We start from the raw sequence: 13059 nt of genomic DNA on the forward strand, positions 1-13059 counted from the left end.
CTCTTAACCGCTCTCTAGACAATTGGGGATGGGCAATAAATGACATTGACTGGGCAGAGAGACCCACATCCCATAAATAATTTTAAAAAGCATTTTATTCTTGACTAGTTTAATTGGTCTGCCATTTACTTACATTGTTATCTGAAATGAGCCCAACATTATCTTTTACCATTTTATTGACTTAACTCCACTTAAGAGGAGGTGATGGCCTAGTGGTGTTATTGCTGGACTGTTAATCCAGAGAGCCAGGTCATGTTCTGGGGACCCAGGTTTGAATCCTGCCACAGCAGATGGTAGAATTTGAATTCACCAAAAAAAAAAGCTGGAATTATGAGTCTAACAATGACCATCAATTGATTGTTGAAAAAAACCCACCTGCTTCACTAATTTTCTTCAGGGAAGGGAATTGCCATCCTTATCTGGTCTGGCCTACATGTGACTCCAGACCCACAGCAATGTGATTGACTCCTACCTGCCCTCTGGGCAATAAATGCTGCTTAGCCAGTGATATCCTCATCCTGTGAATGAATAAAAAAAATTTGTAAAATCTTACAGTGTAATCTTTGAAATTTTTGACAAATTTTTATCATATTCTCTTTTTCTAACTCTTGTTACCGCCTTTATATTCCTTTGCTGTTTTCAATAGCCTTGGTAATACTTTTCATTCGTAAAACTCCTTGCAGTTTTGTAAACCTGTTCTCTCAGATTGATACTTGTCCCTTACCGTATTTGTTGACCAAGGTTCTTATCTGCACAAGCCTGGGGCTATGGCATTTATGAGGGATGTTGGTTTTGTATTGTGCCAAGAAATTCTTTGAACATTTTCCTCTCTGAGTTCCTGTAATAATGATGCTACGCCCATGGTATGTGTAAGCAATTTGAATGCTTCTATTACTAGGGTTTTAGTTTTATCTTACTCATCTCTTTCCTAAAATAGATTATTTTTCTTTGAGTAAAGCAACTCTTCTGGCAAATAATTCTCAGAAACATTGGATTTTCGATTTAACCTGGATTTTGAGCAGAGTTAAGAAAATCCCTGAGCGTTTGAAATTTGAAATGAAGACAGAAAATACTGAAATTGCCTGTCCATCAGCTTCCTAAAGAGAACGATGGCTAAATGCATTAAGTGTGATCTTACTTCAAAATTGGCTCATTCAGACTGAAGGTCTCACCCTAAATGTAGCCTGATTTTCTCTTTCAACTGCTGGCTAACCTGCTGTGAATTAAGTTTTTCATTTCAATGGTGAAGCCAACAAACAAATATAAGCTTATTTAATGGTCACCATGAAGCTTATGTCTGGGTCGATAATCAAAGTATATAATCATTTTCATCTTTCTTGCAAATGGTGCAGGGAACTGGAAAAGAAGAAACAGTGGGATTATTCTTGTTTGAAACATGGGATGTAGGTGACATGGTCAAGGCCAGTATTTGCTGTCCATCCCTACCTACCTTTGAGAAGGTCATGGTGAGCTGCCTTCTTGAATCATTGCTGTCTATGTGTAGGTACATGTGTAGTACTGTTAGGAAGGGAGATCCCAGATTTCTAAGCTACGATGTATAGGGAGAAATCAGGAGCAGGAGTAGACCATTTGGCCCCTCGAGCCTGCTCTGTTATTTAATAAGATCGTGGCTGATCTGATTTTGGCAACATCGAGGGTTATTGCTAAATCTGCATTACTTTTGAGTCATTTGATGTTTGAAAGAGGGCAGAGTGTATCAATTTAAAATGATTCAGAGTGAGACAATGACCATTTTCTGAAACGTGGTACTGTTCTTGAATCATTTACTGTAGGATCATTCACAGCACTTAATGTGCTGGAGGTTATTTTGCATTATTAGTGTCCTCCTGGTTATTATGATGTAATGAGACTGTCTGTCACACTGGTCCCACTAGAACACTTTACACCTTTGGATTTCAGTGGTGGCACAAATCCATTCCATGTTTCAGGGAACCACTGAATGTGTTTATGGGTGGCACGGTGGTCCAGTGGTTAGCACTGCTGCCCCACAATGCCAGGGACCTTTGTTCATTCCAGCCTTGAGTGACTGTTTGTGGAGTTTGCACATTCTCCCCGTGTCTGCATGGAGTTTCCTCTGGGTGCTGTGGTTTCCTGCTGCAATACAAAGATGTGCAGGTAAAGTGAATTGGCCATGCTAAATTGCCCATAGTGTCCAGGGATTATGCATTAGTCAGGGGTAAATGTAGACCAATAGGTTAAGGGAATGGGTCTAGGTGGATTGCTCTTTGGAGGGTTGATGTGGACTTGTTGGGCCTAATGGCCTGTTTCTGCACTGGAGTGATTCAGTGATTTGTGCCTGATGTTTCTGTATTTTTACATCCATACATCTCACTTGAAGAGTCCATTGTACTTCAGATAGTTACTGACGTCAACTGACCTTGACTAATGATCTTTATGCATTGAATAAATGTGAAAGTGGGATGCTATGATCATGTGGTACCTTAATACATTGTACTGTTCTGCAGAATGATATGGTGCAGGCTTATGTCCTGAAAATGCACACAATAGAGGAAGAGAAATGTAAGAGAAGTATAGAAATTTAATTTGCTGTTATTCACCCACAAATAATAGTGTGAACTTGAGGGAGAATCAACTCTTCGTCATTTGCAAATGGTGCAGGGAACTGAAACAGAGGAAGCAGTGGATTACTCATGTTTGAATCATGGGGTGTGGGTGACACAGGCAAGGCCAACATTTGCTGCCCACCCTACCTACCTTTGAGAAAGTGGTTGTGAGCTGCCTCCTTGAACCATTGCAATCTATGTGACGTAGGTACTTGCATAGTGCTGTTAGGAAAGAAGATCCAAGATATTGAAGCAGTGATGATGTAGGGACAAATGAGGAGCAGGAGTAGACCATTTGGCCCCTCAAGTCTGCTCTATCATTCAATAAGATCATGGCTGATCTGATGTTTGGTATTAAGTCCAAATTCCCATCTACCTTTCTTAAGCTCTGACTCCCTTACTTAGCCTTAACATGACCTTGTCTCTGGTCCTCAACTCTGTTAATAGAAGATCCCTAATTTTTAAACAATGGTCCAGAGTTCCCTATCTGTCCCACAAAGGAATATATTTTTTCAGCACTTGCCCTTATCAAGTCCTTTCAGAATCTTATGTTTCAATATGATTGTCATTTTTCTTCTTAACTCCAGTGGACTCAGCCTGGCCTGTTCAGTTATCTTCATGAGATAGCCCCACTACTTCTGTGCCAGGAATCAGTTGAGTGAACCTATTCTGAACTACTTCCAATGAATTTATATATTTTCTTAAATAGGAGACCATAACAGTATCTCACACTTCAGGTGTGATCTCACCAATGCCCTGTAGTAAAATATCTCTACTTTCATATTCCATTGCTTTTGCAACAAATAACAACATTTTACTTGTACCAGACTACTATATTTTATTCACGTACAAGGTCATTCACCTTCCTCGTTTCGTCAGAGTTCTGCAATCTGTCTTCATTTTCTTTCTCCCTGCCAAAGTAAAATAGTTCACATATTCCTACGTCATACTCCATCTGCAATTTTTGCCCACTTATTTAACCCATCTGTGTTCCTTTGTAAACTCCTTCAAATCCATCAACTTGCATTATCACTTGCATTAGTATGCAGATTTAGCAACCATACATTCAGTTCCTTTGTCCAGATTATAAATACTTGAGACCGTGTCCCTGATCCCTGTGACACCCCCACTCGTCAGATCCACCCAACCCAATTATGCCTACAATCCATTCCCTATTAACTAACCTTCCCCTATCCATGTATTATGATACCCTGTATACCCTAAGCTCTTGGTTTGCACAATATTTTTTGATGTGGCAACTTGTGTCTTTTGGAAGTCTAAGTATGGCACATCACAGGGTTATCTTTATCCAAACTGCTTGTTACTTCTTCAAAAGATTGATACTTTAGTCAAACATGGCTTCATTTGTGGACTCTGTCCAATTATATTGAGATTTTCTAGGTGGTCCCATTATATCTGCCTTGGTAAAAGATCCCAGCATTTTAATGATGATATATGTTAAGTTAATTGGCCTGTAGTGTACTACTAGCAGAAACTGAGGACTACAGATGTAGGAGATCAGAGTCAAAAAGTGATGTGCTTGAAAAGCACAGCTGGTCAGGCAGCATCTGAGGAGCAGGAGAGTCAACGTTTCGAGCATAAGCTCTTCATCGGGAATGACCGGTTGACTTTTCCAACAGCACACTTTTTGACTCTGTAGTTTACTATTTCTGACTCCACCTTTTCACAAATCTGGGAGTCACATTTTAGGTTTTCAAGTCTTATGGGACCTTTCCAAAATCGAAGGAACTGGAAAATTATAAACAATGCAACTGTTATTTCAGCAGCCACTCCTTCCAACAGAGCAGTGGGACTTGTCAGCCTTTAGTTCTAATAATGCTCACAGTACCCTTTCTTGGACAGTGATAGAGTTCAAAGTCAGCATGGTATGTGACTTGGAGGAGAGCTTGCATATGGTGTTGCTCCAATGCTCTTATTGCCCTAGACCATGCAAGCCAGGAATCGACAACTATTTGTACCTGAAGAGTCTTTTAAGGGAAGCCACGAGTTTTAAACTTCAGCGTTTCTAGCCCAAATAATTGGCCACTTTTTTTTATTCATACTTGAGATATGGGTATCACTAGCTAGACCATCATTTATTGCCTAACTCGAATTGCTCGGGAGCCAGTCAAAAATCAACCACATTGCTGTGTGTCTGGAGTCATATTTAGGCCAGACCAGGTAAAGATGGCAAATGTCCGTCCCTAAATGACATTAATAAACTGGATGGGTTTTGTTTAAATTAACGTGGTTACCATTAAGCTAGCTCCTTTATCTAAAATTTCATGAAATGTAAATTTCACCAGCTGCCATTCAAACCATTATCCCCAGAATGTTAGCGTGAAGTTCTGGATTATTAGTGCAGGACATTACCACTACACCCTGACTTTCCCTGATATCTAAATGTCCTAGTATCTCTGGAAGAATACACATTTGCAAATGAAATGCAAAACATGTATATGACTTTTGTAGCAATAGAAAATAAAATTTAAAATGGAATAGACCTAACTTTGAATAATCACATTTATTTTACTTTTTTGTTACAGCTTTTAGGAAAGTCATTTGTGAAATAGACTTTAACTGATCATCTTAAATTGGTTGCGAGTGTATCTTTTGCGAGAATGGGATGGTTGAGTGCTGCCTGTCATCCCTTCAGCTCTTCCTGAGTCCAGCATTCATTAAGTACATATCTCCTGTAATTCTATTTCCTACACATGGCCCATAGCTTTGTATGCTGTGGCATTTCAAATGTTCATCCAAGTACTTGTTCCGTGTGGTGATGGTTCTGACCTCTACCACCCTTGCAGGCACTGAGTTCCAGAGTGCCCTCTGAATGAACAAAAATTGCCCTTAAATTCATTCTAACCTTGCCTTAAGTCTATGCCCCTTGGTAATTGACTCTCTCTATTAAGGGAAGATTTTGTTCCTAATGATTCTATCTATGTCCCTCATAATTGTATAGGCATCAGTCAGGACCTCTGTCAGCAAGTCATTGGAATTTCCTGCCTGTGTACCTGGCATTGCACCACCGCTGAAACCCATACAAGTTGCTCAGTCTGGGCTAGAGCAGCGTCCATTTGGTGGAAGATATGACTTGCACCACTGTTGGATAGTAGGAGCATAAAACTGCTCACAACAATGTATGGGTGAAACCAAAAGAGAAAATGTTGTACTGGTGAAGAGAGAAGCATGTTACCATATCTTCTGTCTTGCACTCATCAGAACAAACACAAACATGTCAAATTTCACAAAATACTACAGGAGGAAAATGGTTGCTCCTAAAGCTCCCATGCAAATTAAAAACGGCATGAGGCTTGAATATATTTCCTCAGTTTGCATAGAACAAATTCACCCATACATTGGATAAAAGCAAATTACTGCGGATGCTGGAATCTGAAGCCAAAAGAGAAAATGCTGGAAAATCTCAGCAGGTCTGGCAGAATCTATAAGGAGAGAAAAGAGCTGACAATTCTAGTCTAACTGACCCTTTGTCAAAGCTCTGACAAAGCTTTGACAAAGGGTCGATTAAACTTGAAAAGTCAGCTCTTTTCTCTCCTTACAGATTCTGCCAGACCTGCTGAGATTTTCCAGCATTTTCTCTTTTGGCTTCAGATTCCAGCATCCGCAGTAATTTGCTTTTATCCAATGTATGGGTGAATTTGTTCTATGCAAACTGAGGAAATATATTCAAGCCTCATGCCGTTTTTAATTTGCATGGGAGCTTTAGGAGCAACCATTTTCCTCCTGTAGTATTTTGTGAAATTTGACATGTTTGTGTTTGTTCTGATGAGTGCAAGACAGAAGATATGGTAACATGCTTCTCTCTTCACCAGTACTCAAGTTCTCTACTGCCAAGTGGCTATTGTTGGATAAATTTGCAATAACAGTCTAGCGTTAATAATAGTAATCATGAGACTGGATATTAAAATTCATCTGGGAAAAGAAATCTGCTGCCCTCACTCATTCTGGCTGCATACCCATGACAATGTGGTTGACTCTTAACTCTCCTCTGAAAGGTCTGAACATTAATTCATTATGAGCAATGGGCCATAGGTTCATGCCTTTCTGGCACTCCTATGAATGAATTAATAAAACATGTTGCCCTTTAAATGTCAGGAGGAGATGTTGGACATGACTGTTAGTGCAGGGGAAAGGAAACTGCTTTACAGAAGCACTGTTCAGTGAGCTGCTGAAGAATTCTGGCTGGCGGTAAGTTCAGGAGCCTTTTTACTTCCTCAACAAATAAGGTCATTGATGTCAACTTCCTCAGCAATGTTAAGGTTGTTTGCAGTAGTGACTCTGTGCGTCATCAACAGAAACACATCCAGTGGTATAGTCTTGGTGGGTGGCCTGTATTGCACGTGTACGCGCACACGCGCGCACACACAAACACCCTCATTTGTTGAGCAAGGACAAAGAGTTGGAGGACCATTGTGTAACTATTGTAGCAATGGTCAGAAAGCCAGGAGAAGGCCCACAAGATGCAATTCTAATGATCAACCAGTGGACACATTTGAATAAGGTGGAAGATCTTGTGATTTTTTAAAGCATTGGGTTGTCTGAAGGAATTTGTGAGGAAACTGGATGGAAAGCCTGCAACCTGTGTGAGCCAAAAACTGCTCTCCTCCTGCTCCTTCTTCCCAGTGAACAGTGTTCACTGTGTAAACATGTGAGCCACTGGAGACTGACTAATATCTCCTCTGACAGCTTCAAAGGAGCTCAAGGCAAACATGAGAGCTGCAATGACCTTGACTGGAGCAGAGTATTCAGTGTTGCCTGTGGCATGTGGGTTGTGCATCTAGATGCAGATGTCAATATAATGCAATGACAGTAGCCCAAGAGAATTACACCCACCTTATGCACTGCTATTCTGAGAATTGCAGTTATGATGTCTGGTTACTACATAGCCCAGTGGGAATGCTTCATTTCTCCTGTAGCTGAATGTTACCTGCTACTTCCTCCTGCTCGTTGTCTCATGGTATACTGCCAGAGTTGAATTTCCAGAGGGATCTGTCCCCAAAGAATGTGTTATTGAAAGCCACTTTGTAAGGATAAATAAAACAAAATCACCACAAGTGGCAAAATATTTGCTCAATTAACTAAGACAAACAATTATATAATGGCTATATCAAAGGAGGAGGACCCTTCAGTTTGTCATGCCATGCTAGCTCTCTGCCTGAGCAACTCAGTCAGACCCACTCCTCAGAGCCTTGCACTTGTTTTGCCTCTGGATTTAATTATCAAATTTCCCTTTGAAAACACAACTACCCATGTCACAATCTCAGGCCATGCATTGCAGGCCCCAACAACCCACTGCATAAAAACATTTCTCAAACTGCCTTTTGGTTCTTACACTATAAATCACTGTCCTATGGTTCTCAACGCTTTTCCTAGTGGGAACACTTTCTCCCTATCCACATTGTCCAGACTCTTCGTGAAAGTGATGATCCTTTTACAAAAAACAGATTCCTTCTGAATTATAATAGAGCTTGCAGGTGGATGATGGACTGTTGGTATCAGAGTGGACAGAGTTGAAAACAATTCTGGAGTCCTGGCAATCTAAATTTAATCTTAATTTGCTCAAATTAATGAGTCTTGTGCCTGTTTCTAGTTGAACTTCCAGTGGTAAGTCAGCAATTAATCTTTTTCCTGCAATTTTGGTTCAACCTGCTACTCCATTTTAGCTGGATATAGCAAAACGAAAATTGGCCTCAGTAAATTCACTGGCAGAAACAGAGAAATCATTTGCAGTTACTTATTTGCAAAATATATCTTTCTGCGTTTTTGCTTTAGCAGAGATTTGCAAATTGCCTACTTCATCGGCAGTATTCAAGCATTTCTTCATCAACCAGTTGCATGTTTTTCAGATCTATTTCTATTTAAATTCTTTGTAGGGCAGAGAAAGATTTCGAACCTTAGTAGAGAGCAGGGGTTTTTTTAGTTTTGGCCAGTATTCTGTGTTTCTCATTCCTTTTCTGCCATTTTCTTTGCTTGTTCCTGGGCCTCACCATCACTGGATTGAAAACTGAGATAAACAAAGTGACTGAAAAGTAGGCTAATAAACTGATCCCAAATTTTTCCGCTGATGAAATTTTCATTTGGACAAGGGTAGCTCAAAGTGATGATCTGTTTCTGTGAGTGGAACATGTCAACCGTATTTTAATTTGACGATCAAATTCCGCTGCTGGTTTATTGATAGAAAATTCTTCCCCAATGATAAGTCAGTATTTTCTTCAGTTGGAATGTGACATATCTTTACAATTGTTAGCCTCGAAAGACTATCTAAGACTGAAGTCTAAATAAAGTTTTGGGAATCAAGGAATGTAGGGTTAGGGCAGGAAAGTGGACATCATCTAGAGATTCATCCATGATCTTATTGAATGGTGGAGCAGGCACGAGGGGTCGACCCCCACTGTTACTTCTTATGTTAGCCACTGCCTCTTAAGTCCTCCAACAGAGGATACAGTCGCAGAATGAAAAGACTGTGAAAATGGACATGAAGTGTCTACCGGGTGCTATGCTCACATAGGATTCTGCACCCCAACACTGCAAGATTACTGCACAAACAATTTTAGTTTCCTCCCCACTCCCTGTACAATGGCAGTAATGAAATAGCTGAAAATGTGTTGCTGGAAAAGCGCAGCAGGTCAGGCAGCATCCAAGGAACAGGAGAATCAACGTTTCGGGCATAAGCCCTTCTTCAGGCTTATGCCCGAAACGTCGATTCTCCTGTTCCTTGGATGCTGCCTGACCTGCTGCGCTTTTCCAGCAACACATTTTCAGCTCTGATCTCCAGCATCTGCAGTCCTCACTTTCTCCACTAATGAAATAGACAATTCTCAGTGAGTAATAACCTGATTTGATTCCTGATGTTAGCTGAACTCAACAGGATCCTTTGTAGACTGAAAATGCCTTCAATGAGTTAAGGGCATGACAATTTGAAACAGGAGATATCATTGAATCAAAAAGTATAACAGCCTAGAAGAACCTCTTCAGCTCACCATGGTAATTAATCACCTATCTACTCTAATTCCATTTTCTGGCACTTAGGCTTGTAGCCTTGTATGTACAGTGTTTCAAGTGCTCATCTAAACTATTGCTTCGATGCCTCGAGTATTCCCACCTCTGAGACTCTTTCAAATTTCAGATCCAGTAACCCTTCTGCAGAACCCTTCTTGTTTTTGTTTGAGACTTCCAGCATCTTCACTTCTTTGGTTTGCAAGTTCCAGATATCCATCACATTTTGGTGAAATATTTCCTCTTAAATTCCTTCTAAACCACCTGCCCTCTACGTTAAATCTCAGCTCCTAGTAAATGAGCCCTTTACTAAAGAGGAAAAACTTTTTCCAGTCAACCCTATCAATGCCATTCATAAGTTTGTAGACATCAGTCAGGATCCCCTTCAGCCTTCTCTGCAATCCTAGTCAATGTAGTGTCTTTTCAAAGCTGAATCACTCCAGCCTCGGCAACATCCTGGTGAACCTCCTCTCTGCCCACACTAGAGCAATGACTTCCTTCCTATAGTGTATTGACCAGAACTGCACACAGTACTCCAGTCGAGGCCTAACCAATGTCCTCTACTAATAAAGGTAAGTATCCCTTAAGACTTCTTAACCATGCAATCCATTTGTCCTGTTGCCTTCAAGAATCTGTGTAAATGCACGCTAAGGTCCCACTGATTCTCAGTATTATCTAGGATCATGCCATTTATCATGTACTCCCTTAGCTTGGTAGGCCTCTCAAAATCCATCACTGCACACTTTTCAGGATTGAACTCCATCTGTCATTGCCCTGTCCATCTGACTAGCCTGCCATATCTTCCTGAAGTCTAAAGTTTTCCTCTTCACTATTTACCATGCCACAAATTTTAGTGTCATCTGCAAACTTACTGATAAATCAGTATGCAAATCAGTAACTTGCATTACAAATAGCAAGAGACCCAGCACTGAGCCCTGCAGTATGCCACTGAACACAGGCTTCCAGTCACAAAAACAACCTTCAACCACACAGTTAATTTGGATCCAGTTTGTCTGGATGACAGGATATTTTTATAAAAAGTATAAACTATCAGATCGACTCAATTTATATTTCCATTTTCTTCAACAGAAATGAAAATCTGGAGTGATGACTAGCACAAAACATTGGACTAGGATTACACCATTCAGTCCCTTGTGTCTGTTCTGCTGTTCAATTAGATTGTGTTTGATCTCAATCTTAATTCCATCTCCCTGCCTTTGTAGTGGAAACCAAAATAAACTTACCTCATATCTTGATTTTAGTTGACCTAGTCTTAACATTTTGGAAAGGACAAATTGTTACCATTTGTGGGTGAAGAAATGTCTCCTGATATCTCCCCTTAACAGCATCACTGAAATTTTATCATTATTTCTCCTTGTTCTGGGTTTCCCATCAGAGAAAATAGTTTTTCTTTCTCTGCAATGATAAACCCTTTAGTTATCTTCAGCACCTCAGTCTTTCATACAAAAGGGATACTTGCTTCATCCGTTAGAATCATTTAATCTTTCTAGTGAATCTGTACCCACTCCATTAGCCAAAAGCTAGTGCTTCCAAATAAACCAGTTGGACTATATCCTGGTGTTGTGTGATTTTTTTAACTACCAAGACCAATATTGTGTATAAGTTGATCTTTAAAGCCTTGAGAAATCCTTCCATAAATTGAGGTGAAGTTAAATTCCAGAATGTACAATGCAAATCACCAGAGTTGGTTTAGCTTGTGGCCATTTTGAAATGGGAAAATAAATGGAACACTGGTAACTTAAATTGTATCAGTATGACACATGTTACTGAAGGCATTGATTCTACAAGGATTAAATTAAGTGCAATCAAAATTTCTAAAAATGCATCAAATTCATTGCCTTTGGCATCCAATGCAAAGAGTTTATCAAACGCATTCTGAGTTACATTTCAATTCAATACAATTATTGTGGCTCTGTTCTACGTGTGTGACTGGGGGTGATACCTGTGATATCGGGGCACAGGAGAAAAGAGCTGTGAGACTAGGGAAAGGGAATATAGATTATAGTCCAAAGTTAGAAATTCTCCCTGAATATCAGATAAAGTTCCCATTTCTACCCATTGTCCAGTGAATCTTTCTGGAATGTGCATGGCTTTGAGATTTGAAGAGGTCTCAGCTGTGAAGCTGTCCATAGTTGAATTAGCTGAGAGACACACATTGCTGAGGCCCACACAATGAGAAATGGCCACTTGGGTAAAGTACTGGAATGTGGCCAAATAATGTCGAATTGTACTCCAGTAAAAATCAGCTCTTCCAGTGCAGAGACATGGACTGCTCATACACACTGGTGCTTGCATTTGAGTAAAGTGTTATAATGATGTAATTAACTTACAGGTTTTTCATTGTTGACTGAATAGATTTCCAGTTTTCATGTGTGTTTGATTCTCTAATTGGAGAGTGAAAAAGTGAATGTTGTCAACACAGACAGATACACACACGAATATGCAAATTCTGTAGTGTACCCACACACTGTGTGCGAGAGATTTCAGTTTTGGCATTAACTCTAGTCATATGCTCTTTGTTTTTCATTTCCCTCCAAGGTCCTGGTCTATCTACTTGACAGAGTTCTTCCAGACAATTATTTTGCCAGCAATCTCAGTGCTTTGACCGTTGATGTTGCAGTCTTCCATGATCTGTTAAGAATTAAACTCCCTGAACTTTCACAACATCTGGACCGTCTTTGCACAGCAGCCAAAAAACCCAATGATGGTAGGTTCCCAGATATAATACAGTATTGGTTATGTATGATAGGCATTATCAGAACAATTCATTGGATGCTTTCATAAAGTATTGCCAGTTTAACAAACTGTTTCATTTGGCAAACATTAAAGTATGATTATAGTGCAAGATTTTCAACTTAACCTTTCTGTATTAGCATCAGCTTTGCTGTGTATGTGTGTGCATGTGTGGTGTGTCTATGTACCTGTGATGTGCATGTGTGTGCATCTGTGTGTGTGTGCATGCATTTTTGTATGCATGTAAATGTATGTGTGAGCATGTATATTATATATATATGCTCATGCACATGTTTGAGTGTACGTGTGTGGTGTGTGTGTATATATATCTGTGTGTATCTACGTAAGTGCCTGTGTGTGAACATGTGTCTGTGTAGGTATATGTATCTTTGTGTTTGTCTGTGAATGTGTGTGTTAGCATGTGTGTATCTACACGTGTATGTGTGTATGTCGGTGTGCATGCATGTTTGTGCACGTGTGTATCTGTATGTGCATTTATGTATATATGTGTGTGAATCTTTGTGTATCTGTGTGTGTGAATCTGCGTGTGTGCATGTGCATGTATGTGCATCTATAATTGTGCATCTGTAATTGTGCATCTGCGTGTGTGTGCATCTATAAATGTGCATCTGTGTGTTTTTGGTGAGAGGGCAGCAGTGATGCCTTGCTCCATTCTGTTCTGAGACCACTTCTGCAAAGGCAG

The 13059-nt window shown here is 40.0% G+C and overlaps 1 protein-coding gene across 3 annotated transcripts in view; it reads left to right on the top strand.

Annotated features, from left to right (window-relative positions):
- The window catches only part of LOC122563144 (TBC1 domain family member 30-like), an 82948-nt gene that overhangs the window by 37638 nt on the left and 32251 nt on the right, over window positions 1-13059 (top strand). For all 3 annotated transcript variants that reach the window (XM_087973542.1, XM_087973544.1, XM_087973543.1), the window contains one exon: window positions 12162-12330. In XM_087973542.1, coding sequence (XP_087829668.1) covers window positions 12162-12330 — 169 coding nt within the window. The remainder of the gene's footprint in view (window positions 1-12161; window positions 12331-13059) is intronic.

This window comes from Chiloscyllium plagiosum, unplaced genomic scaffold (genome assembly GCF_037043375.1).
Source record: "Chiloscyllium plagiosum isolate Xiang-an unplaced genomic scaffold, Cpla_swu_hap1 HiC_scaffold_26, whole genome shotgun sequence".
In the NCBI taxonomy this organism is placed as follows: Eukaryota; Metazoa; Chordata; class Chondrichthyes; order Orectolobiformes; family Hemiscylliidae; genus Chiloscyllium; species Chiloscyllium plagiosum.